The sequence below is a fragment of the Podarcis erhardii genome (assembly GCF_964252035.2).
Source record: "Podarcis erhardii genome assembly, chromosome: 1".
Classification (NCBI taxonomy): domain Eukaryota; kingdom Metazoa; phylum Chordata; class Lepidosauria; order Squamata; family Lacertidae; genus Podarcis; species Podarcis erhardii.
Genome location: NC_138497.1, coordinates 76571622 through 76598560, shown reverse-complemented (window position 1 = coordinate 76598560; position 26939 = coordinate 76571622). Strand labels below are relative to the sequence as shown.

Genomic DNA, 26939 nt, shown 5'->3' with positions numbered 1-26939 from the left:
GGGAAGTTTTTAATGTTTGATCTTTTATCATGTTTTTAATATTCTGTTGGGAGCTGCCCAGATGGGTGAGGTATAAATAATAAAGTGTTGTTGTTGTTGTTGTTGTTGTTGTTGTTGTTACTTGTACAAAGTGCTTCATATGCATTATTTAGTTGTAGTACAACAATCCTGTAGGGTAGCTCAGTATAATTATCTCCCATCTTGCAGGTGGTGGGAAGTGAGGGGCTGAAGCTGACAGTAATCTGTCTAAGGCCACCCAGGGAGTTTACAGCAGAAGCAAGATTCAAATGAGGGCCTTCTTGATTCATAGCTCAGCCTTTTATTTATTTATTCGGACTATTTTTTACCTTGGTTACTAACCAAAGTTATTGAGACAGCTCCTGCTATTTTTAAAAATACAGTAAAATAGACAAGACTTACCACCTGCATAATCGCAGAAAAGCATATAGAAACTTCCTCTGGCTCAGGAATGGTCGCCAGAGCAACTGAATGTTCAGTCCATCACAAGTCAAGGGTTCCTCACAGGACAAAGACGCTGCTGCCTCTCATAGCTTCTGGCTCTGGTGGCAGAGGCAGAACACGCTTGGGAACCAAAGTTGTAAGAAGCCCCCATGATTGCTCTACCAGTGGCCTGATGCAATCCTTTTAAAGCTGTACCACTTCAGGTACAGAGGGGAGGGTTATATGCTTGAATACTCCTCCATGTAAAAACCAAACCAAAATGTGTCCCTGCACATGGAAATGTGTCTTCCTTATTTGCTTCTTTTCCACATGAAGAGAGTATTTTACATGGAGCAAAACATTTATTTATTTATAAATGTATTCATATCCCTCATATTCTGTCCCCCAAAAGATTCAGTTACTAAGTTCTACCTCCTCCATTGTCGAGGGCAGTATGCTGCTAAATTCCAGCTTCAGGGAATCACAAGTCAGTGGAGTGCTGTTGCCCCCTGGTTCTGCACATGGACTTCCCATGGGCATCTGGTTGGTCACTGTCATAACAGTTTGCTGAGCTAGATGGGCCTTTGTTCTGATCCAGCAGGGCTCTTTTAATATTCTTATGACCTGAGAGCATCATATTAAAACTGTCAACCATAAAAACAATTCAGAAGGTAACAGTTCAGTTTCAAGGAGTAGCTATTCATGCAGGTAAGTCCATTCAATAATGTCTGCACCAGCTCTTTCTTCCATCATTTAAGATATCATAAATGAAGTTAATATTCTGCAGAAAGCTGGAAAATTTTATTGGATGATGATGATGTATTGTTGTTTTTCCAGAGAAAACCAAGAGAAAATGATTTATTTTCTTCTCCTTGATCGGAAAGAGAGATATCCTAGTCATGAGGATGAGGACCTTCCTCCTAGAAATGAAATAGGTATACCTGGAAACAAATCTGTGTCTCTAGAGTGGGTCCCTCTTTTGGTGTTGCTCTCACTGGAGGGACTGACCACATCTTACCAAGTGTTATAGCATGTTACATAATATTCAGTCTATTTGAGAAGCTCCTTGCATTTTCAGAAAGTCTTGTATAGATACAGACCTACCTGCACCTGAAAGGCTTTAAAATTAACTTCAGTAGAGGTGACTGCATCTCAGTTTATGCATCTCCTTGCATGGCTAGAGTTTCCCCTACCACTGAAATAAAAGCTGGTGTGGGTGGGAGCTCCATGTGTGCATCAGACTGAACTTGGAGCTTCATACTGAAGCCACAGTCAGCAGTCCTTGATCACTTCACTTGAAACATGTTCTTAGCTATGTATGCACATAAAGCAGAAAGGAAGCATTTCCAGTGAATCCAGTGGATTTAAATAATGTGGATGCAGCATACTTGCTCTCTTACTATATCTCACATAATGCTTATAGAAAAATATGGGAGAGTCTTTTCTGATGTGCTGTTTCTGACTTCTTAAGGTATACTCCCTAGACAATGAATTATACATATAGGGGAGTTTCTTAAAGTAAGCTCCATAGACAACAAATTGATTTGGCTAAATGCTTTGGCACAAAAGATAATTCTGCTACTTATTATTTAAGTGGTTGAATTTTGACTTCCTGTGCAGACAAGTGCAATTTTATGCCTCAGTTGTGCATCTGAGGTAGGCTTTCCTCCTTCTCTTTGCATGCCACAGATGTATCATAACATTTGTTTCATGCACTAATGCAAAGTATTGTCTGGATTTTTCTGTGCAGGAAGAAAAATGTCTTCCCTGAATGTGTTAACATTATCACTGAGCTGCATATATCTGTGTGATGTGTCATCATATTTTAGAATTCATGTGCATTATTATTCAAGTGTTAGTTGTGCTTCCTTTCCCAAGGGAAGCATGGTGGATAAGTTTAGCTCTTTGCTCCTAGCAATATCTCTGGGAATGCAGAGCAAGGTTTAATTGAGAGCAATCATGCTTCTGATGAATATCTCATCATTAGCCATTAACTGTGGCCTCAAACAAAGAGATGAGAGGAAAGGATCAGGGAAGTAGTGATGGTGTAATAATAGTTGCTTGGAGATGTTACTTACTTCAAAGATGCATGCCATGCAGAATAAGTGTTCATCTGTCTAGGTGCACATGGGCAAGTTTGAGAAACCTTAGAGCAATAGTTCAGGCTTTGGAATTCCAGCTGATGCTAAATGAATGATTCAACTCTGGTAGTCTGTTGTTCTTTTCTTTTTTTAACTTTCGTCTTTTTGATCCTGTGCATGTGTGTGGTTCTTCTCTCAGAAGTATGTTTTCTTCCTCTCTATGGAACCAAAATGTCTCCTGCCTTGTAGTCTGACAATATTCCACAGTTGCAAAAAGCACACAGATATATATAAATATAGATATCTCTCTATACAGGCCACTGCAGATTTATGAGAATAGATAGCAGCATTTCTTCTTTTTAAAACTTTGCTCTAGCAACCCTATTGTCAAGAACAAACTCATCAGCACACATGCAAGAATGCTTATTTGTTTCCGTTCTGCCTGGCTGTAAAATTGTTTTGGTTCCTTGGGAAAGAGGGATGATGATATGAAAGGTCACATAAATCAAGACGTGAGGGTATAAAATATGGTATAGTTGAAAACCCCTGTTTTGTCAGAGGGCAGTAGTTTCTTCAGCGCAAAACGAGAGTTTTTAACACACACCATATTGAAAAGGCAAGTTGTTGGAGAATTGGGGCAGAACACTGTTGGACTATTCCTGAGTGTTGCATAGGCTAAAAGTGGCAGATTCCTATACAGTATCCTCCAGTAAATGTCAGACTCCACTGGCAGTAAATGTTAGTTTAATACTGCAAGCTTAGGGTCTATCTTGCTTGCCCTTCTAAGATGCCTTCATTTAACTTTTAAGTAGCTGCTTACAAGCAAATATAAAACCTTCTTACCTAAAATGTCTCTACATCTGGAATATTGTAGTCTCCATTTCAGTGACTGCTACATTGGCCTGGGTAGCACGTAAAGCTAAACCAGAGATGACAATTAACTATGGCTTAATGCAAGTGAGCAGCAAGCTTGCTTTGTTCATCTCCCACTTCTGCTATGCTACTGGGAAGCAAGCCAGGGTCTGGCTTACTATGATGCCTGAACCAGGACTCATTGCTTCCTCCAAACAAGCTACAAGCAGTAAGCCAAGAGCAAACCATAGTTTGTTTGGAGAGAAATAAATCACAAGCCTGGGTTCAGACTTAAACAGACTCTGGTTTGTTCCCAGCAGCAAGGCAAGAGCAGTGTGGAGGAGTGAAGTGAGCATTCTTATCATTCCAGCTTACCCACCTTAAACCGTAATTTATTTTAATGGTGTTCTAACCTTATGTGCAAGTGGGAGAAGTTTGTTTTTCATTTCACCCTCCAGATAATCACAGCTCTGTTTTTTTACTTGTTTACTTACATTGGTTGAAGATCATTTTTGAAAAGCTGTTGAGAGATACTCATGGTTTCCATTGTGAATGGAAGCTCATAGTTGAGAGATATTCATGGAGTGAAGAGGGGTTTTTTCATGTGTGATATTGTACAGAGGAGTCTTAATGTTTCAGTTTTCCACTGGGGCCCCCTATTTTTGCAGTTTAGAAAATATGGTGTGGGTATTTCCTGGGAAGCAAAGTATTTTGAGCCGGGGACATCTGAGGTGTGTTCAGCCATGCTGATTGCATTATCTCTGCATAAAGACCCCCCCAGAAAGCGTGTGGACTCTCCAATGCTGAACAGACATGGGAAGCGGAGGCCAGAAAGGAAGTCAATGGAGGTCCTGAGTGTGACAGATGGAGGATCCCCGGTTCCAGCTCGCAGAGCGATTGAAATGGCACAGCATGGACAGAGGTAGGTGGTCCCCAAAGCCAAAGGCAGGAAGTCTGTGCCATCAGAGTTTCGGAAGCCATCTCAGCTGGCACTATAATGTTTATCCAGGTGAAGGAGCATCAGTCTAGGTTTTCTCACAGTAGCCTGTGCAGAAATCTGTAAGGAAGATTACTTAATTACTTAATTACTCTAGTTACTGTTGCTTTTTTAAAAAATATATGTATACTTTTTTACTCCTTTGCATCCAGCATTTTAGAGCAGTGCTGGGGGGAGGGAATAATTACCAATAGAAGCTTGCATAGGCTAAAGATAAACATCTTAGCTAAATAAAAAGTGTCACCATAGCCTCTGGTCTCATCCAAAAATGTGTGCATGTTTCTTACGTGAAAATCAATTATTTCCGATCTCTGTCTGAAGAAACATGGCAGCCATGGTGTTGCAGTGAGCAGCAGATGGCCATAAATAAATAAATAAATAAATAAATAAATAAATAAATAAATAAATAAATATGTTCCCAGAAGGCATAAGCTCAGTGAACTTCTTTGGGGTCTTCTGGTTATATTTTGAATGGGACTGAAAGTCTAAAGGCTGAAGAGTTGAAAGGAAATCCCCATGTGTGTTAAAACTATATAGAAATGTACTAAAGAACTCTGTGCATCTAGGTTACAGACCTGTGCCTCAGTTGTTAGCAGTTATCCTCCCCAACTTTAGCTAATGTCCAGTCGCCAAGTAGAAAACACAAGAGGGCCTGTAGTCCTCTAGTGTGTGCAAAGAGCAATTTGCCAAGACTAACCAAATTTGATTGCTGGGGGTACATAGCTGTGCACTGTACAGTTTTTGGTCTGAGATATGCAGCAACAGGATGCCTGAAAAGTAAGTAGTGAAATGGTAATTTGGTAAATGTATCCTGATGTAGTGGTTGGGGCCAATTTGATCAGAGATGACAGGCTAAGAAGCAAGTGTAAGCATGGTGAGGCTAAACTGCTACAATACTGAGCTATCACCATTGATTACATAGGCTCCCTTGTCTCAACTCTAAAAGTTCATTTTGGGTGCTGAGAATTTTGCTTACCTAACAATGAAGCTCTTCAGGAACAGAACGATGGAGACAGCTTGTGATAATATCATAAACTCACCTGCAGACAGTTACTATGCTGTTTTGCATTCCAGTTGTTTGCATCAGGCACTTGTCTGGGTAGAATTTGCTAGGGCTAGCCAACTGAGAAAGAAAACCCAAATTAGGAAGAATGTCATTTCCTGATTCTAAGATCTTGCCTTAATCCTGATACATCAAAGTAGCTTGCACAATTCCTGCTATCTCTCACCTTGGGATGGCAGTTGCATAGCAGATTCTCAGGAAAGTGCAAATATTACACAGCTTTGTCTCTCACCAAATGAGAGTGTGTGCTTTTATTTATTTGAATGTTGGCAGGGGGTGGGGAGCATGAACACTGCTTTAGTAGAAACTGATAAACTGACAGAAGTCCAGAGAATTTTTTCTGAAGTGATGCTTTTATACAAAAGGTTGTGCCACACAGCAAAAGATGTGTCCATATTTTTGTGAGTCAGAATGCATGCCAAATACAACATCTGCGCTTTTGCTCATATATTGATTGCTAGGCCATAGCTGCTAAAGGAAGGTACCAATGTGTGATTGTGAACAGGGAAATGGAACAGACATAGAATGAATTTTTATTTTTTTACTGTGCTTTGGTAAATCAGATGAGCCACCTCATCTTCAGATTGCAAAGGCATACAGCAGAGACTACTGGCAGTGTACTTATTCAGAACATGGACTGTTCATTAACAACAAAGGTGTTTGGAGATGGTGACCATCTGACAGGCAGACTGTCTGTACCATCAGTAATAAAACCCAAGTACATCCAACCAAGAGGCAAACTTTGTAAGGCTCCCAGCATAGTATTATGCTCCAAGTAGCATTTGAAAGGTAATTTTTGTTAGAGTTCCATCTGCCCTTAAGAACAACATTCTCAGTGTTGTTCTCAATTCTCAACATTCTCAATGTTCACTATAGACATAAGTGGTCCAGCACTAATTCCCTTTCCTAAGACAGTTTGGAAATTGTGGTTCTAACAGGATTTATAGCAGATAATTCTCAGCATCCTTACCTAGGAGCCTTTGATGTGTCAATACACTGCAGGTGGTGGTACAAAACCCAAGGTTTGTGGTACAAAACCACACAAAATCTTGGCATAGGTTTTGGGGGGAAATAAGAGTTGGGGTTCATAGTTAATGCAGCTGAAAGGACAAATATTAATGGGCTTTGGAAAGAACCTCTATCCTTTCTTTGACATATTTGTGAAGAATATTTAATATCATGTGAAACCTGCCAAGGGGTGGGATGAGGGAGCTATGTACCAGCATAACTCTACCTTCAGTTGCTTTCTGTCTGTCTGTGCTTGGAATGTTTTGTTGCCATGCATTGTCTTCCTGGCTGCCTGAGACTCAAAAGTGCACAGGTATCTGCTGTGCTGGTTTGACTGGCCTATTGTAATCCTGCTAGCTGCCAACCCTAATGTACTGTGAGCAAAAAGTGTTACTTAGCTTCTTCAGTGGTTTACATTTTTTTCCAGTGTATCTGACTCTTTATATATTCCTTGCCTCTTCCTTCCCTGTTCACTATTACTGAGGGAAGAGATAAAATGCAGTGGTGAATATCTTAAAACCTACTTGGTTTTCAGTACTTCTCTACTGAAAATCCTGCTTCCTCCATTTGCTGTTTTGGTTACTGTAAACATCATTTCCTTTTATTCTTTCTATTCTGGGGACTTTAGTACATTGTTCTTCATCATATTTAAACTCAGCCTTTCATCTCCCCCAAGATACATCAATGCCATAGCAGCTGCCACGTTCATGGTGCATTTTCCTGCAACAGGTTCTTTTTTTCTCCCTCCAAAGATGAGTGTCATTGGCTTTTAGGTTTCTCTTAAAGCAAACAGAATGAAGTACAGGGAGCAGATTAAGAACTGGAAGGGGAGCTGAGAGAGTTGGTTCCATCAACAAACTGGTGTCCTTTTTCTTGTGGGTACTTTACACTGATTATCTGGAATGACAACTTTCATTTGGGTCTGGTATACTCCAGATCAACTGTCCATAGGCCAGACCTGTGTTTTAGGCCTTTGTTTGCAGATGAGGCCAGGGAGGGGAGAGGGGAACTTGTGGGAACAAGGTATGTATAGCAGAGGCCATTTTGAACCACTTAACTGAATCTGCGTTCTTCAGACCATGTTTAATATTGGTGGCCTCAGTTGAATTCTGACATGTCTCACAAATCGGCTAACTTGGGTTTGGGGAAGGCATGTGCAAGAAGTTTTAGAGACATGGTTTGTATAAAATGAATCTTGCCTCATGCCACCATGACCAACTTGAGAGTTGCGGTTTGAGCCTGCATCTTCAAATTCAGTATCAAAATCTCCCCACTTACTTCATTGGTGTAGTATAAGCCAAATCTAAGTTGAGTACACCCATAAATTTGGTGCCTTTCTGGGGCAAGACACCCAATTGGTAAAGGAACACAGTCCTGATCCCTGTTCCAGAGCATTTCTTCAAAATGGGTGGGGTAACTTTGGGTGGGTGGGTCTCAGGTACTGCGTCAGGCAAATCTCATATGAATGTCCACATTAGTAACTCTGTTTTCTCACTTTGTTCCTGCCATAGTAAAACAATGTTCAGTAAAAGCCTGGATATCTGTGACGCCAATCCCAAATTCAACAAAGAAGAAAGGTATAAACACCAACAATCTGTTCCTCTCCTTTACCTCACTGCTATTCCTTAAAGATGCAGTACTTACCTTCTTCACTGGGGAAAAAATTGCTTGCACTTGAGAGAAAGAGACCCAGTTTGGGGTGGACCAATAGCTACGTAGTTTTCTTCCACATCAGCACACTATTCCAGCCTTCCCCACCCTCGCACCTTCCAGATGCTGGACTATCCCTGACTACTGATCATGCTGACAAGGGATGACGGGAGTTGTAGTCCAATAATATCTGGGGGGCACTGGTTTGGAGTTGCGCTAGTGTGTTCTGTGACCATGAGTCAGTAACTAATTTACAGAAGAGCTACAGTGAGGAAGGAACAGGTGGTGACAAGCCAGGGTTCCTCCATCTCCCAAAGCCACCTCTTCCTCCATATACCTTTCTTGCCTCTGTGCTGGAAAATGGGGGAAGGCAGTGGTACTCCTGGGGAAGCCAAATTTGGTATTGGTAAACCATTTAACCAGCAGTAGAAGGGGCCCTGATCCTTAAGCAAACTACATAAAATATGTTAGCTACTCTCTTATTATTATTATTATTATTATTATTATTATTATTAATCTTGAACTTTGAAGATTAGGTTGACTTTCCTTGCCCTCCTCAGCCATGACAGTTCAGCTACCAAAAGGTGCTGCGCTCTGCCATAAGAGATAGGAGCAAGACTGTTAATGGAAAAGCGGGCTTAATAATTGTGCAGTGCTGCCTTTGGCATCTGAAGGGGGTTGTTATCCAAAACATCTGGAGGGCACCAGGTTGGCTAAGACTGGTGTAGCAGATGGAGTTTCCAAAGGTGCAGCTTTTCTCATCTCTGCATGACAAAATGCACCAGACAAAACTCTGTGTTGGTGTTGTTTTGGTGCAGCTGTTGAAGGCATTGTTGCTGCTTTTGGGTTGTTTCATTTTTAAAACCTTTAACAGTGATAAAAATGAGGCATAAAGGTAATAACACTGTGTAATATTTCCTGTCTTGTTAACATTGACAAAGGCAGCACCCAATTCGTTCACTTGAAAAATAGAATCTACTCTTTTCTAACCATCGCTCTAGAACATTAAGTAGGTTTTGAACCATTTAAGTCCATTCCTTTTGAACATAGACAGCAGGTAGTGTCCAAATCCCACTGAGATAGATGAGAGTTTTCTAGTTGTGGATTGTACCCCTAGTTTATCACCTAGAAACCTTTTGCAACCACACTCATATAATCTGTAAGGAAGCATGACATATACTTAAGTATGTGGAATCTCACTGTAGTTACACATGGGCAAAGAAAAATATTCTGCATGTACTCAAAGGCACATTGGTCTACACCCAACCTGCAGACTGTGGGAAAGAAGTCCTAGCCACTGCATTATGAATAACACTTGAGGTTTTCAAACTGCTCCATATACATTGTCTTGTAATCATTACAGTTGCCCTATTCGGTAACTCACTATATCCATTTTTGTAGTTTGGGAGCTAAGAGCAGAAGAGAGTTATTATTTATATATACAATTATATCCCACCTTTCCTCATATGTGGTTCTTCCCTATTTAATCCTCATAATCCACTATGAGGTAAATTAGATTGAGAGACTGGCTTCCCAGTTTAGTGAAAATTTGAACCCAAGGCTTCCAGGTTCTAGTCCAACACTCTACCCACCCCACCCCCACAGGCTCTGATCTGACTAGTGAGTACATTGCAGGGGTAAGATTTGAACTGGTTGCTTCCTAGTGTTATCCACACTTTTGTTTATCCACTGTTGTCCCACTGCTTTTCCCCTGGGGAAAACCACTCTTTAGCACTGAATAAGAGCAAATAGCTATTGGGTTTTCCATGTATTGTTGTTTGTTCTGATTTAGAGCTAAAGAGCGGGGTTTTCCTGGGAAAGAAGTGGAGCGGGGGGAAACTGCTTGGACCTGTGCTTTCTAAACATGGGACAAGTGGAATTGTGGGTGAGCCCTCAGTTGCTTAGCCACTGCACTGCACTTGAGCTGGTATTCATAATATTGAAAATGGGCTCTTGGACTGAGCTTTTGCGAACCTTGGCTCAAATTAAGCCTAGAAACTGCTTTTGTAGGCCAAGAAAGTCCACTAAATAAACTTTTTAAAGGACCTGCAGGTTTCTCATTTAGAAGCTGCAGATAGAGGGAACTCTGCCTGTCAGCAGATGGATGGTCTGATTCTGGCGCAGCATACAAGGCACTCATTTTTATGAGGGCCTGCAGGAAGAGAGCATTGCAGCCAAGCTGCCAGGAACTCATAAAAAGTTCACAAGCTGGGGAAAAATAATGAGCTGCTGTCTTGTGCAGTGCTTGTCAGGGAGTCCCCAAGCTCTGTTGCGGGAGCCAGAGCCTTAATACAAATCTCAGCCTGGAGTGACGGTTGTGGGATGGGGTTCTGAAAACCTAACCACGTCTTGTTAGCCCTGTCAAAGTTCTTGCCAGACAGATCAGGACAATAGCCCAGCCTTGGCCATTTCCCCCTTCCTTATCACGACAGTGGCTTTTGATGCATTTCCCTTAAGGAAAAAAAAAAAAAGGTTTTACTAGATCTTCCCACCATCATTCAACCCACCTTAACCTTTTTTCTCCTGTAGTTACACAAGTCTCAGCCAACTTACCATTTCCCCAGAATGGGTGCCTGCACTGATGTTTTTTATTTTATTTTGAAAAACAGACAAGTCTCACTTTGCTACAGCAGCCTCTCTTAGTTTTGAACTGGTTCTGTAACAGGGGAAATGTAATGCTGGCCTATTTTATATGTTGAGCATTGTTGAGACAGTGTTTGTGAAGCACATGGAATGCTTAGGAGGCGGAGACCTCTATAAATGCATCAATATTTTATTAGTGACAGGAGTAACATTTCCAGTTCTGGTCCTTCCTGGAAGAACTGACAAAAGTAGGCTCCATTTCACATCTTGAAGTCAATACAAATGGACTTTTACAGTGGGTATGCATGAGCTGAACAATTTTTGGGAATGGCTCAATTCGTAAACAGATCACAACTCACCACAAGTCTCAACTATTTCTTAGAAAAGTTTGTTGAAGTAGGACATGCAGCATCACAATTTGAAGATAAACCATTTGTAAGAATAGTTTAGCAAATGCAAATCCACAGAAAAGATCAACCAATCTCCATAACCTTTTGTATGAGATGAATATATGGCCACTGTACTCCCATCTATAGAAATAATTATGATTTGAAAGCCATTGCAGAAATCAGTTACAAACAGCACAATCTTAACTCTGACCCAAAGTGGCAATTTTCTGATCTACGAAAGGATGAAGAAAATGGAGGGGAGGGGCATGTGTGATCCACAAAGGGGAAAGGGGATTTCTAAAATTTTATGGGTTAGGTCTTTTTTATGTACACTGAGGAAAAGGTTATGGGAAGATGAGAAAATATAGGTCCAAGTGCAGGAGCAGAAAAGAAGTGCAACAAAGAAAACCCCATCAAAATATTTCCTTGTTGGGATAACAAATCACACATTTGAAATGGTGCCTGGTCAATGTCTTAATATTTCTCTCACTCTTGGTTTATTTTAAAAGGAATACTGCATCTTTAAGGATCCTGCCCCTCTAGATGCACACAGTTGTCTTGGTAGCTGAGGCCACTGTTTCTTTCCCTCCCTCTCTCCCTCCATTTTTTCTCTCTCTCTCTTCTTCTAGTCTTTATAGTCTTTCTCTTTCTCTTTCTCTCTTTCTGTGTCTCTCATCTGTTGCCCTGTCCCTCAGTGCTTCTTCTACATCTGGGTTGCTGCAGCTCCGTAGTTCACATGCTTCAGTACTGTAGGAAATGCACATGTCTGCACTGCTGGGTTTATTGTGTTCTGGGATTATTATTTTTGTTTAAATAACCTCATTTCCCTACTTTCTTTCCCCATTGTCAATGCGATGTCCATACTCATCGTTAAACTCCTAAGTGCCTTTCCCTTTCTGGGAAAACTAAAGATTAATAGCATTTATGTGTCCACATTGATATAAACACACACACAAATTCTGTTTACTTTCTCAGCATTTGTGTATGTGTTATGTGCAGTCACTTGCACATTGATTTACATGCACATCCAGATAACCAGATAATGTACTTGGGAACATCAATTGTAAAAATATCTACATTGCTAAATCTGGCAACAAAATGTGGCCTTTTATATATTAACATGTGGGTTTATAAATTTAATATATTCCTTCTCTACATCAATAATATTCACCAGAACTTCACAAAGATGGAAGGTATACAAGGACTATAAGAGATACACAAAGAATAATGCATATGGGTGTAAATAAGTTAGAAATATGTGTCTGCTGGACCTTCTAGTAACACCTCAAATCTGATTGAAAGGACATCTATCCAAATGGCAATATCATTTATGAAATGGAGGAGAGTTGAGTGTTTTATTTATTTTACATTTTTGGCAAAATCCCTAAGTGGTTTACAAAAATTAGGACATCAAAATACAACAAATTGTAATGAATGCATTGTTAATAAGACAATCATTTAAACAGCAAGTCTGAACAGGATAACACTCTCAAGCATCCAAATATTCCTGAGTAGACAACTGAGATTGAGCTTCTTCTATCTCTCTTGTGGGGGACAGAGGGTTAGTGCTATAACTGAAGAGACCTGTTTCCAAATGGTTTCCAGCTGGCAATCCACTGGCCATCCTACAGTGAACAGGGCCTGGTTATTGTAAAGGATGATTTGGCCTATAACAGGGGAGGTGGTCATCTAGGTACACTGGTCCCAAGTTGTTTAGGGCTTTACATGTTAATAATAAAACTTTGAATTTGGCTCGATAGTAGACAGCTACCTGGTGCAGATCTTCAAGCACTGGTGTACACACCTAGACACTCAGTACTCCAGCCACAATATTCTGCACAAGCTGCAGCTTCCAAACCAAGTTTAAGAGCAGCACCCCAAACAACATGCTACACCATGGACCACTATCGCTGTCACACCAACCAAAGTTGGTAGTGAACACTATGTGCCGCAGTAGTCACTTTGGTCTCTATTGACAAAGATTGATCTAGGATACTATGTACAGTACCTACTCCGGTGGAGGAAAAGCAAACACATCCAGAACAAGCAGACGTCTAATTTCTTGACCATGAGAAAGACCTATCTACTGTATAGGGTTTCTGTATTCCCAGGAGTCATTCTCAGTTTATTCCATTACTGTGGCCAGACACTGGTTCAGAAAATTCACATCCTTGCCTGACCCAGATGTTACAGTGAAACAGAGCTCTGTGTCATCTGCATACTGGTGACCATTTGCTTCAAATCTCCTAATGGCTGCTCCCAGTGGCTGCATGTACCATAGTTGTTAAATAGTATTGGGGACATTGGATGGGATTCATCTAAGGAACTCTGTCGGTGGAAGCACTGCACAAGGACTTCTGCTTGTGCAGAAGTGATTTTCCCTGCACTCTCCCCAAATTGTTGGGGGGAGGGAGAACCACCAGAACAGCCCATAGGATTTGGGGAGGGGGGGTTATATTATTATTATTATTATTATTATTATTATTATTATTATTATTATCCATCAGATTACTTTGGTGGCTTCCAGCACATACAAAAACATAATTAAACATTAAACCAAGGCACAGTCCTCCAATGCTACTCACTGGAACTATTTCTGCAGGTAGTGTCCACCATAATCAAGTGCTTCCTCCTACCAGCCCATGGAGATGATCCAGGAGAATACTGTGGTCAACAGTATCAAAAGCTACTAAGAGATCCAACAAGATAAACTGGATTGCACTCCCTCTGTTTCTCTGCTGGAAGTCATCCATCAGAGTGATCAGGGCCAATTCTGTCTTAAAACCACGTCTGAATTCAGATTGAAATAGGTGCAGATAATCAGTTTCCTCCAAGAGTGCACCTGTAGGTGAGCAACCACCACCTTCTCAAGCACACTGCCCCCAAAAGGGGTCAAAACAAAAAAATTCCTTCCAGTAGCACCTTAAAGACCAACTAAGTCAGTTCTTGGTATGAGCTTTCGTGTGCATGCACACTTCTTCAGATACACTGAAACAGAAGTTTCCAGACCTTTCTATATAGTGAGAAGGTGGGGAGGGGTATTACTCAGAAGGGTGGTAGGAATGGGTGATTGGCAGATAGCTGTGATGAGCCTGTTGACGACTCTTAACGACTGCAATAGGTCTTACAGGAGGAAGCAAGGGGTGAAAAGGTGAAAAATGGCTTTGTCATGCCATTTTTCACCTTTTCACCCCTTGCTTCCTCCTGTAAGACCTATTGCAGTCGTTAAGAGTCGTCAACAGGCTCATCACAGCTATCTGCCAATCACCCATTCCTACCACCCTTCTGAGTAATACCCCTCCCCACCTTCTCACTATATAGAAAGGTCTGGAAACTTCTGTTTCAGTGTATCTGAAGAAGTGTGCATGCACACGAAAGCTCATACCAAGAACTGACTTAGTTGGTCTTTAAGGTGCTACTGGAAGGAATTTTTTTGTTTTGACTATAGCAGACCAACACGGCTACCTATCTGTACCCAAAAGGGGTATTAGTAAACAGGTGATAGTTGGAATAAACCTCTGGATCCCAGTACAGGTTTTTCAGAAGTGGTCACACAGTGAAATGCAGTTTCACAAAGTGATGCATTTACCAATTCCTGGATCCACCTGGTTAACTCTGCATGACTAGCTTTGATCAGGCATGATGAGCAAGGGTCAAGAGAGTAAATAATAAGTAAATAGGCAAGGATCTTGTCCACATCCCCAGGCCTCAAAAAAACTGAGGCTGATCCCATAAAATAAGACAAGACAGTTCACTGGATGCTTTATCAGACTCTATTTCAGAAGCAGAAGACGGGATCAGCTTGAGGGAGAGCAATTTCACCTTCTGTGTGTCTTCTAAGCTGCTGTTTCTGGCTTATGGTCCAATAGTGCATGTTAGGATAGGGCAGTAAATTTCCACTGCCAGAACAGAAGAGGCTTGCTGTGGAGATGAGTCTCCTAAAGCAGAAAGAGGAAGTAGTTTGAATATCCTATGGCAATCAACATGTTTTCATACAATTAGGTAGAACTGTGGAGTTGGAAGGGACATTATTTAATTGTTGTCTAAGACATAGTATTTCTTTACAGCTTCCATGTTGCACAGTCTCAATGCTGAGCAAACTTGGGAAATATACTTCAGAAACACGAGGAAAGCCATTCTTTGGTGTATCTAGTGTTTTGCACTCAAGTCCTTTAAAGTTTCCCATAGGAAATTGGCATGTTGTTTGAGATTAGCTTAACCAACAGGCTCTTTTGTTTATATGATAGCCTCCTAGTGAAAGTTAGATGACTTGGTTGGTGGGGCAAGCAACCAACCAACGATGCACAGTACCTGGTTTAAAAGGAGATGAAGACTTAAATGAAAGCTTTTAAAAATGATCCCTACAGAAGTTGGGAAGAGGGAGACAAAATTGGGATATGGGGGAAAAATGAATAATGATCATACAAGTTTATTCCACAATACATCTACAGATTTCTGCTTGCCCATCACAAGTGTGATGTGACTTGAGCAACATTAAAATGAAAACCAGGGTAGAAATGTAACTTAGCAGTGTTATAATTTGTAGTAGGACAGAGAAACAGTTAACATCTCTTTAATAGCTTGTGCTTAAGGCTGCATTTATTTTATATTGTGCATTTATTTTCCACTGTTTTTAGGCAGAGAACCCCTGGTTTTAATTTTAATTTAATAAAAATAGATTTTTATCTATTTTGGAAAAAGTTGAAGGTCCTTTCAGCCAGAATTAAAGTAGAGTTGCAACTTTGAACACAACCTACTCAGGATTTCTGGATTTCTACATGAGTCTCACTCAGATGAATAGCAGCCATGAAAGGCAATACATATATGTTTTTATACATTTCAGCAGAACAGGAGAAACTCCCAGTAAGTTACATCCTTCACCTGTAGCTTTGTTCATCCGAGCCTCATACCCACTCAGAAATATTGGTCTTAATTATCAGTGCATTTAACACTACATATAAAGTATAGATATACACAGTGGGAAAGGATATTCCTAGCTGGACATCACTGGGCAGGAGAATGTTACATGAGCAAAATGGAGGAAGATCCACATCCTTTTCAGTACGGCCCACTGTGCAAAATCTGATTATTTGCCATAAATAAAAACAACCGCAAATCAGATCTGGACTGCTAACTCCGCAGACTGGCTTAATGAGGGTGGGCAAGCAATGTTTTATTTTTCACGTTTACACTTGATGTGTCTGCCCCCATAATCTTAGATGCAAACTTCTTCTATGATTATGAGCTATATGGAAATACTTGTTTAGGAAATGAACCCCCCCCCTTCCCATGCGTAATTCCCCACTGGTGCTTCCATCAGCAGCAGATGCCTGTGGCAATAATTATGACCATGTAGTTCTCTGAACAGTATTTCACTCTGCTTTTCGTACTCTTTTCTCCACCTGCTTCCACGTCCCTTTCTTTCTCTCTCCTTCTCCTCTATTTATTCCCCACTGCCAAGGATGACAAGTGCTGACGCATTGGGGTAAGCTCCAGTTTTGGATTATACCTGTTGTGGGACCTATTGTTTTCTTCTGGGTACAGAAGTTTCTTTTAATGATCACAGTATAAATATTATTTATCATGAAACTGTGTTACGGGGGGGGGGACTTACAGGAGGAAAAAAATATATACAACAATGTTTGTGTGTGCCTTTGTTAGGGAGGGGGAGAAAAAGCTTGCCCTGACTTCACATGCATCTTAGAGACCTAGTACATAGTGAGGGCAAATCTCAATATGACATCTTGGCAACTATGATCAGATCTCCTATAATTTTTTTTCTTTTACATTTGTTTTTGAAAAGGTAAATATTAAAACCAGCTTGGGGAAGGGAGCTGAACTGAATCAAGGTCACTGTGGTGGGGAAGAGCAGTTAACCTTTTTTTCCTCCTATCGTCTTCCCAGCTAAAATCCTTCCAGCTGCTATTCGTCCAGTGGGGGAACGCTTACAAATACTATATTGGAATCTATATTTCCCCCTCAAAGAACATATAGCATCTTTGGAGGGGGCAACGTAGACCAGGATAATAGTGCAGGAGGGAAGAGTTATCCTCAACCCCCTCCCCCCCAGCTGCTTTTACATTTTATTTTATTTTTAAATGTCTGGCTTGGCCCACTAACAAAACTACCTCATCCTTACACTGAGGGCATAGCCTAAAATGTAACATATGCCATGTAGGATGGGGTGGGTAGGTGTATGTATGGGTGTGGGTGTGACTGATGGTATTTGTAATCCAGTAGCATCTGGAGGACCACAGGTCCCCCCCAAAAAACCTGTTGTCAAGCCACAAGGTTCTATGGGGGAGCCTCCCTGTGGTATGAATTCATATTTATATGACTTTTGATGGCTTTGTGCATAATGTCCAATAAAGAAAAGCCCCCTGGCAGTTGAACTGCAAAGCAAAACCTTTATAGCCATGGTCATGGTGCTGGGCCACCCTGCTTTCTGTGCTCTATCAACGGAGACTCAAGGGGAGCCAGCAGAGAGTGGAGCCAACTGCCTCCATCTCTTGCTGCTATGTCCTGTTCTCACACTTACATAACAAGCAGCTGGGCAGAAAAGTCCGCATCAGGCCAACCACAATAGTAACAGTTCCTTCTCGTCTCCATTAGGCTGTATTGAACTTACACACAGGGTTGTTTTTTTCCAAGTGCAGCCATCCTTTGTGGTTGGGTAAAAGGTACTGCAGCCTCAGAATGGCCTACATGGTTGTTGTAAGCTGCCCTGTGCACCGTATTGGGAGGATGGGAGGAAAATAAAATTATTTAATCAACAAGCTGGCCCCAGTTCGTATGCAGCTCCTTATTGTCTTCATGATGTGGGATGTGCTTAAATAACGGCTGATACAGGTGAAATGTGGAACTTGATAGTCAGAAGGAGCTGCTGCAGTTTCAGAGCAGGTGTTTGGTCGGCTCAGTTGGCTTCAGGATTCCATGGTGGTGAATTTTCTGACACCTATTTAGTCACAGTGACAGCAAAACCAATATGTCTCTGTGGATGCATTGCTTCCACTATTGTCTAATCATCCTGACTCTGCTTCCAATATCTAAGCACCTTCTGAAGAAAAGGAGTGCTGTACCAAATGACACAAAACCCCACTGGCATGAATATTGTATGTGTGTATGTATGCGTGTGCACATGCAAAATTTTAGAATGTGCAACATCCATAAAGAGGATCCTGTAGTGAAATATATAGAGTCCCATTCTCTTATCTGAGTCACCCTCTCACCAGCCTCTACTTAAACAAACACTAGAAGGCATGAATGTTGACACCCTTCTCTCCTCCTGCTGAAAACTACTAGCATTTTACATTTTACCACAACTTGGAACATGACTACTGATCCCCTGTGATGAAACTGAGCAGGCAACTTTCAGAATTTTAAGAGAGCCCAGAGGCGCTGTTAAAAATGTACATGAAAGGGCCCCCAGTCTGAATGGAACCTCCTGACTCTGTAGAATTCTCAAACCCTATTCTCATGCTACATCCACAAGCATAACCTACTCATATTCCTGAGTAGAATTTCTGCAATCTGCTGTGGCATGGCCTTTCTACCTCTAACAAATGCAAGAACAACAAAAAGTAGCATAAATTTGTCAGGTGCTATTTTTTCTGGCATGGAGATATAAAATAGGCAATGCTTTTCCTGTTGAATTTCTATTTATTAAGCTGTGTCAAAGGCACAAGACACACCTCGCTTTCTCTCTCATATCTGTCCTTTTTTATTATTATTACTGTTGAATTAGTACTCATGCTTCTGACATGTTGTGTTGCTTTCCTGGGGAACAGCAGATTATAGAAGCAGAAAGATCCCAACCATCCACTTTCTTAAGCAAAATAAACCCTGAAGGTCATATTTGCCCAGTTTGCTGTTTTTGTTTTTTTGGGGGGGGGGACTGACAGGTTTTTGTTTGTTTGTTTTGAATCCTGAGTGTTTTGAATCACTTCGGGGCAGTTAGATCATTTAAAGCATTTTTTAAAAATCAATCACATCAGAAGAGATTTGGTTGCCCAGTTAACAAACCAAACTGCCTATAGTTCATCATAAGGGGAACTGTGAGACACAGGAATGTGGCAGGTTGATGAAGAGGTGTTGACATTTCCATTCCACCTTACGGAGCAGACGTGTGGAACTGTTGCGTGTCACATGTCTGTTTACATTCCATGATTCATGGTCTTTCTACAGCCTTTCCCTTTACAGGTGTGAAAAATGTTTCCAGTTTCTAAAATAGTTTTGCTGTAAAGCAGGATAAGGATCAAACATGTTTCATATATTCTGGTATAATTTCTAACAGACACATATTCAGAGTTCTTGCTGTTGTTGTTGTTGCTGCTGTTATTGTTGTTGTTTAGGGCCTGAAATTTAATAAAAGATCATGTAGTCCCTGTCCAGAGGTTTCAATCATATAGACATAATATAAATGAAAAAAGAGATGGGAAGGAAAGAGGAAAGCAGCTGCTCTTTCATTGGCCAATGTATAGGGTCAGGCTGATCTCTTCCCTGCTTGTACAGTCTTCCTGGGAGGCAAGGATTGCCTTGACTGGTGGAAGAGGGCAGAGGATGGCTCTTTTCGATTCTGCAGCCCTGAGTTCCTGGCAGTTGGAGCAGGCTGTTCATTCATGGGAGGGGGGCATGGGAAGGGGAAGGACAAACTCCTTGCAGCAGTTCCTTCTTTGGCTTACAGATGGAGCCAGGACTGCCTCATCATTGCCATGGTAATACAAACTCATGGTAATAAAATGTTCACAACACACTGTGTCACTCATTAGGGGTGGAGAGGAGTGTCTAAAATATGTTCAACCCTCAAAAGAGGGTTAGAAATTTACCAGACCAGAATAATGAGAGACAAGACTCACCTTAATTCCTCCAGAGATTCTGTGAAGATTATATGCAAATGGATGTTTCCTGTTAAATAATTGTATTTCAAATCCATAGATTAAAAAACCCTTTCAGCAAAGTAAGGTGTCATAATTCCTTATTTTTGTCCTCCCAGTGTGACTACTCGGGTTACTCAGGCTGGTGATAATGTCTATGGAGCTTCCCCAAAAGGAGAATCCATATTGCTACCCAGTGCACGATCTCTGTCTTTGCTTGAGTCTAAATTCTCAGTGCTCTGGGCCAGTTTCATGAGAAGGAGCTGACCCCTGGTTTCTTTGTTGATGGCTGGTGGGTGAAGAACGGCACCAAAGAACCTTCCTTCAGAAATTTTAAATAATGTGGCTAGGGTGCTCTGTTTTCTTAACCTGCAAAGGTGATACTGACAGGAGTGTAAGACCTACAAATCCCCACTTCTTATTTTCATTTGCTTTAAGGCACTGGAGCTACAAGGATGCTTCTAGGTTCAGTTTGGAGGTTATTCTTTATAAACAAGCTTTGACGTATTTAAGTGTAACATTTTCTTTATAGCTGCAAGCTTTAAAAGTAGATTAATAAAACTGTAGTTTATTCACTAAAGGCCTACAGCCAATTTCCTGGCTGATAAATAGCATAGCATATAACTCTTCTCTCACTATGTATCTCTATCCCTCTCTGCCCTATGTGCCTTTATTTCATTCTTTCTCATGCTGATCCCCACTATCTCCCACACTGGTGGAGTGAGGCATGCAGGCCTCAGGGCCTTCCAACAAATAAGCAGCCTTGAGAAGAGGGGTTTCAAAGAGAGGGGACATCTACAGCACTCCCTCTGGAACCCAAGGGAGGATCATCCTTGGCCAGCCACTCCCCAGTCTTTTAAAAGTGTCCCCTAAGCTGTGCGTGATCCTTGTTCTCATGATAATTCAGGAAGGCATCCCTGCTGCCATGGCAATGAGGAAAACATAGCTAGTGGGCTGACATTTGCTGCCTCCCATCATAGGTGTCAGAGGGCTGAACCATAACTCCCAGATTATCAGCTTTCGGATTTGTTTGTTTTTTAAAAAACAGATCCTTCTCTAGCTGTTGTAGAACCTGAGACAGGAAGCAAAATGTGTCGGCACCAATTCTGCCCGTTTACAAAGCAAGCCATCTCCTGCTTTATAGGGTTGTTTGTTAACAAATGAAGCCATGGTTCATTTAGGACAGCAGAGCTAGCCAATTAGACAAAAGGAAGGCTGGAATGACACACCCACTGGTTGTAGGAGCAACTTCCTGATTCACTTTTATCTGGACAGTAGTGTGTCTACCCCACCAAAAGGTAGCATCTTTCTAACTAAGGACTTATTTCATACCCTAAAATGTAACCCACGCATACCCAGGGCTGTACACATTTTTTAATAACCCTGCCATTACAGATAAAGTCCATCCATATTAAACCTGTATTGCAGGTGGGGGAAGGGACTGGCTGAGAGGACAGAAAACAGCAGCAGGAGACTCTTTCAGGTGGTTCGCAATTTAGCGGAACCACCTGTAACATCGGGGCCCAGTACGGGCCACATGTTCTCCTGCAATGATTTTGCAAATTTTTTTGCAGATAAAATCGCTCAGATTCGGGAAGAAGTAGACTCCACCGTGGGAGCAGGGCCGGGGCGGGAGAGTGCTAGAGTCCTGTCTGGTCAAGTTGTGTGGGATCAATTTCAATCTGTTACCTCCGAGGATGTGGACAGGCTGCTTGGACGAGTGAAGCCAACCACCTGTCTCTTGGATCCTTGCCCATCCTGGCTTATAAAAGCTAGCCGGGAAGGACTGAGCGATGGGCTTCGTGGGGTGGTGAATGCTTCCCTCCGTGAGGGAGCCTTCCCAGACCCGCTGAAAGAGGCGGTTATTAAACCGCTTCTTAAAAAACCATCTTTAGATGCGGCCACGATGGCCAATTATCGCCCAGTCTCAAACCTTCCATTCTTGGGCAAGGTGATTGAGTGAGTGGCTGCTGAACAACTCCAGGCACGCCTGGAAGAAGCGGACCATTTGGATCCCTTCCAGTCGGGATTCAGGCCTCATCATGGGACTGAAACTGCCTTGGTCGCACTGGTTGATGATCTCCGGCGGGCTAGGGACAAAGGTGAGAGCTGTTTCCTAGTTCTGCTGGATCTCTCAGCGGCGTTTGATACCATCGACCATGACATCCTTCTGGACCGTCTAGAGGGGCTGGGAGCTGGGGGCACTGTCATACAGTGGTTCCGCTCCTTCCTCCTGGGCCGTGTTCAGAAAGTGGTGGTGGGGGATGAGTGTTCAGACCCCTGGCCGCTCACTTGTGGGGTGCCTCAGGGTTCTGTCCTCTCCCCCATGCTTTTCAACATCTACATGCAGCCGCTGGGAGGGATCATCAGGAGGTTTGGGCTGGGTGTTCATCAGTATGCAGATGATACCCAGCTCTACCTCTCTTTTAAATCAGAACCAGTGAAGGCGGTAAAGGTCCTGTGTGAGTGTCTGGAAGCGGTTGGAGGATGGATGGCGGCTAACAGATTGAGGTTGAATCCTGACAAGACAGAAGTACTGTTTTTGGGGGACAAGAGGCGGGCAGGTGTGGAGGATTCCCTGGTCCTGAATGGGGTAACTGTGCCCCTGAAGGACCAGGTGCGCAGCCTGGGAGTCATTTTGGACTCACAGCTGTCCATGGAGGCACAGGTCAAATCTGTATCCAGGGCAGCTGTTTACCAGCTCCATCTGGTACGTAGGCTGAGACCCTATCTGCCTGCGGTCTGTCTCACCAGAGTGGTACATGCTCTGGTTATCTCCCGCTTGGACTACTGCAATGCACTCTACGTGGGGCTACCTTTGAAGGTGACCCGGAAACTACAACTAATCTAGAATGCGGCAGCTAGATTGGTGACTGGGAGCGGCCGCCGAGACCATATAACACCGGTCTTGAAAGACCTACATTGGCTCCCAGTACGTTTCCGAGCACAATTCAAAGTGTTGGTGCTGACCTTTAAAGCCCTAAATGGCCTCGGTCCAGTATATCTGAAGGAGCGTCTCCTCCCCCATCGTTCTGCCCGGACACTGAGGTCCAGCTCCGAGGGCCTTCTGGCGGTTCCCTCACTGCGAGAGGCCAAGTTGCAGGGAACCAGGCAGAGGGCCTTCTCGGTGGTGGCGCCCGCCCTGTGGAATGCCCTCCCATCGGATGTCAAGGCGATGGACAACTACCTGACATTCAGAAGACATCTGAAGACAGCCCTGTTCAGGGAAGTTTTTAATATGTGACATTTTAGTGTATTTTTTATCTCTGTTGGAAGCCGCCCAGAGTGGCTGGGGAAACCCAGCCAGATAGGCGGGGTACAAATAATAAATTATTATTATTATTATTATGACTTAGCCCAGTGTTGTTATAACAATATAACAACAGGGGGAAAGGGGGCATTAGGGTGACAAATAACAACTGTGCAGTGCAGTTAACTAGTCTCCTGGCATGTTATTTTTTTTAGGGAGATGCAAGGGAGTTGTGAAATTGATTGTAGCAATAAAAGGCAAGAATGGAGAGTTTCAGCAGTTAATTAAAGGCCAGGGAAAGAACAGGGTTTCAGTCAAGGGTGAGAAGATGTCATCTGCACACCAGGTGTACCTTTTGATGGCTAGCAAATCTGCCCATTGAGATGCAATAGCGGGGTAGAGGCTAGGACTACTCAGCTTGGTAGACCCAGTGCCCATGCCTTATTTCTCTGTCACCAGATTTATGAGAAATGGTAGGCCTGCTATCTGATGCTATTTATATATGTATGTATGGGCAACTTGCAACTTGCACACATTTAACTTGCACAATTTCAGCCTTATGTGCTTGCCAGCCAACAGCTTAAATCATACACATTAAGCACACACAGGGTGGAGAGATTAAAAGCTCTTTCCGAGCCAGGTTTTCCTGTTGATGAGCTATACAGATGTACATTGTATACATCCATTATATATCTCTTACCTTATAACTTGCATGTCATAGATCTAGTTGTATGAGCGGAATCAAAATGTTCTCTTTGAGAAATCTATACATTCGTTAATTTGTTTTACTGAAAGCAGTCCCCCCACCGTAAGGTTGCAATATAGTGACATACAGATTAGGAGTAAGTGATATATTGCATATTATCTTGTTGACTGGGTTGGCTTCCATTGTTGTATCATCCTTTTTAAAGACCATGGTTCCAGCAGAGATGAGAGAGGTCAAGCCAAAGATTTCAAGAAATGCCAACATAAGCTGGCAATTTCTTTAACATTTTTCACATATGGGGCTGTTGAACATGCTTTTGATTTGCGCTATGGATCAATGGTGCTGATGTGGAAATGAAAGAGGAGGAAAATTTGAATGTGCATTATTTATAGCCTATGTAGGTTTCTCTCAGACATTAGACGTAACCGGAGACGTGAAAATATCTTTGGTAATCTGTGTTAGCATTGATAACTGGGATTGACAAGGAGCTCCTTTGCTTCTGTATTCGGCCGTGTGAATTCCATGCTGTTTCTGATCCACTTATCTATGCATAATCATTTTGATGAATGGTGACAGCGAGAGGCTGAGGCCTTTGGAAGTAGTATTGTGCCTGTAAACATATGGGCCAATGATTTCATATGAAATACTTTGCTGGTCAGTGGGGAAAAAAAATTTCCTAAATGGAAGGTTAAGAAAGATCCATCTGATTTCAAAATGATGGTGTTCTCAACCAACAGGAGAATAGGTGATTTATATACTTGTTGGTCTGCCATGGTAAAAACAGCTGCAGCAGTGCAGTCTATTTCTTTCCTTGCCAGACATTTCTCTTTTTACCTGATCTTTACAACAGAGATCAAAGCTCCTTCAGAGTGAGATCATGGGGGATAGGATCGGGATCTTATAAGAGAGGTATTTCCAGATGCACACAGGAAAAAAAAATTGTAAAATGTGAGACTGGTGAACAAAGGGATGGGTGGCTTCATGTACATTTGCCCTTTGAAAACAAATGTCGGCTATATATGCAGTTTCTTGTTAGAAATGTGAACCACAGCTTAATGCAGAGGTTTAATATGGTGGTGGCTGGCACAGCAGGGTGGTGTGTCTTTTGACAGGGGATTCTCAGGGCCTTGTCTTCCTGTTGTGTTTACTCAGGTCTCGCTCAATCAGTGGAGCTTCCTCTGGCCTGTCGACCAGCCCACTCAGCAGTCCAAGGGTAAGTGGGATTATTTGGGGTCATGGTTTATAACTGCTCTCTCATGTGATCTCGGTGACATCTAATATCTCTTCCCCCATTTTGAAGGGTGGTTTTGTTAGCTAAGGATGTGGGGCAGCTATAAAGCACAGCTTGCTGTTTGTGAATGTTGGGATAGGGTCCTTCTGCAGGGCTGCCTGTGCTTCTGGCATCGTTGCCACCTAAGGTATCATTGTGGCCTAACATGATGCCAACGTATATAACCCTGTTAAGAGAGTTTATCATACAATGAAGAAAACATCTGCTGCTTATTGCAAGCCCATGGTGAGGCACTGAACCATAACAGCTAGAGCTACTTTGGGACTGAATAGCACAGCTGAAGAAAGCTGGAAAAACAATGAACTCTAGTCTGAACAAGAATCATACAGAGTTGGATTAGAATGTTCCAGTAAGGAAGCTGAAAGTCGCTTGGATTTGAGGGGCAGAAAGAGAATCATTCCGAAGAAGTAAGAAATTGTGCAGTCTTAGAGAGTCTGCTTGAACAGGCCCTTTTTTGTTAGTCCTTGGGCAAGCCAAAGCTTGATTGGTTCTTTTTTAAAAAAAACAACAGGCAATAGCTTGTCTAAATATATGTTTTAACTCACGGGTGGCTAAAATAATGTTGGCTCAAGGGTAGTGCTGAAAGTCAGGTACTTCTCTAAGGGATGCATGCCAATAATGGGTGTGGCCAATGCATATTTCTACATGCACACACCACAGACATACATTCCACACATGCACACTCACCACCATACAAAGCACACACAAACAGCATCTATCCTCACTACACCTACAGGCATACACACGTTCCCCCACCCTCTGTTACACAAAGAGTTACGGACACCTGCACACACACACACACACACACACACAAACACACACACGATGCAGGCAGGGAACCAGTTCATTTACACTTCTTCTGTTCTTAGTCAATTCAGCTTCTGTTCTTACATACAGTTATATGCAATTATCACAGTTTTATGCAATTTTCACTTCTTATATAAGTTAATTGCCCAAACTGCAGGGCAATACATAGTTACACATTTGTGGTTCTTCTAATGGGCTTGCACTCATTCACAAATGAACAGTAAATACAATTTCATTGTTACTTTTTTCCTAATCCATGCTCTATGAAAGGAATATGCTCTGCATTTTTTTAAAAAAAATCTTTTATTCTAACAGTATTCTTTTTTGCATTTTGTTCCCTGAGTGTATTGAATTTCTATTTTAAAGTTTTTTCTTGGACTGTTCTTGAATCTAACACTTGCTAGTTAAGTTTTGTTGTTGTTTTACAAAACAACATAATCCCCTTCTCTGACTTCATTTATGGCTGATTATGAATTGTGCATTTTTTGGGGGGGGGGTTACTGCATAAAACACAATGATCAGCCACAGAATGGAATTCTGGTTCTGTGTCATAAAAACTGAGGAATGTTTTTTTCTTTTGTTTTTTAAAAGTATAAGACTGATGACGGGAGGACTTAGATGTAATAGGGGCACTTAGAAAGCAAACCTTCTTTGGTGACCCTTGGGGTATTTTACTTAAAGTGGCCATCATTTGAAGCCCACACTGGCCCATGGTTCCATGAGCTGTTAAGATTTCATATAGTAAAGCCTGCCAGAGAAAACTGGGTGGACAGCCAGGAAAGGAATAGTGATGAAATGATAGAGGCTTTCCCCCTCCTCAGCCTCACTCACACCCTCTCTCCATATTACTGAAACTTGTGGTGCTTTGACTGAGGAGAGTCGATGTGTGTAGTAATCTGTGTGCTTCTATCATTACCTGCTGCACACCTTCAGTTATTTTGATCTGCA

At 42.0% G+C, this 26939-nt stretch overlaps 1 protein-coding gene across 16 annotated transcripts in view; it reads left to right on the top strand.

Annotated features, from left to right (window-relative positions):
• Positions 1 to 26939, top strand: part of BRSK2 (BR serine/threonine kinase 2) — a 410538-nt gene that overhangs the window by 344391 nt on the left and 39208 nt on the right. For 12 of the 16 annotated variants that reach the window (XM_081840494.1, XM_081840499.1, XM_081840496.1 and 9 more), the window contains exons 11-15: positions 1279 to 1376; positions 4146 to 4296; positions 7954 to 8019; positions 16526 to 16549; positions 25046 to 25106. In XM_081840494.1, coding sequence (XP_081696620.1) covers positions 1279 to 1376; positions 4146 to 4296; positions 7954 to 8019; positions 16526 to 16549; positions 25046 to 25106 — 400 coding nt within the window. The remainder of the gene's footprint in view (positions 1 to 1278; positions 1377 to 4145; positions 4297 to 7953; positions 8020 to 16525; positions 16550 to 25045; positions 25107 to 26939) is intronic. The other 4 variants (XM_081840500.1, XM_081840492.1, XM_081840493.1 and 1 more) reach the window with 2 other exon arrangements.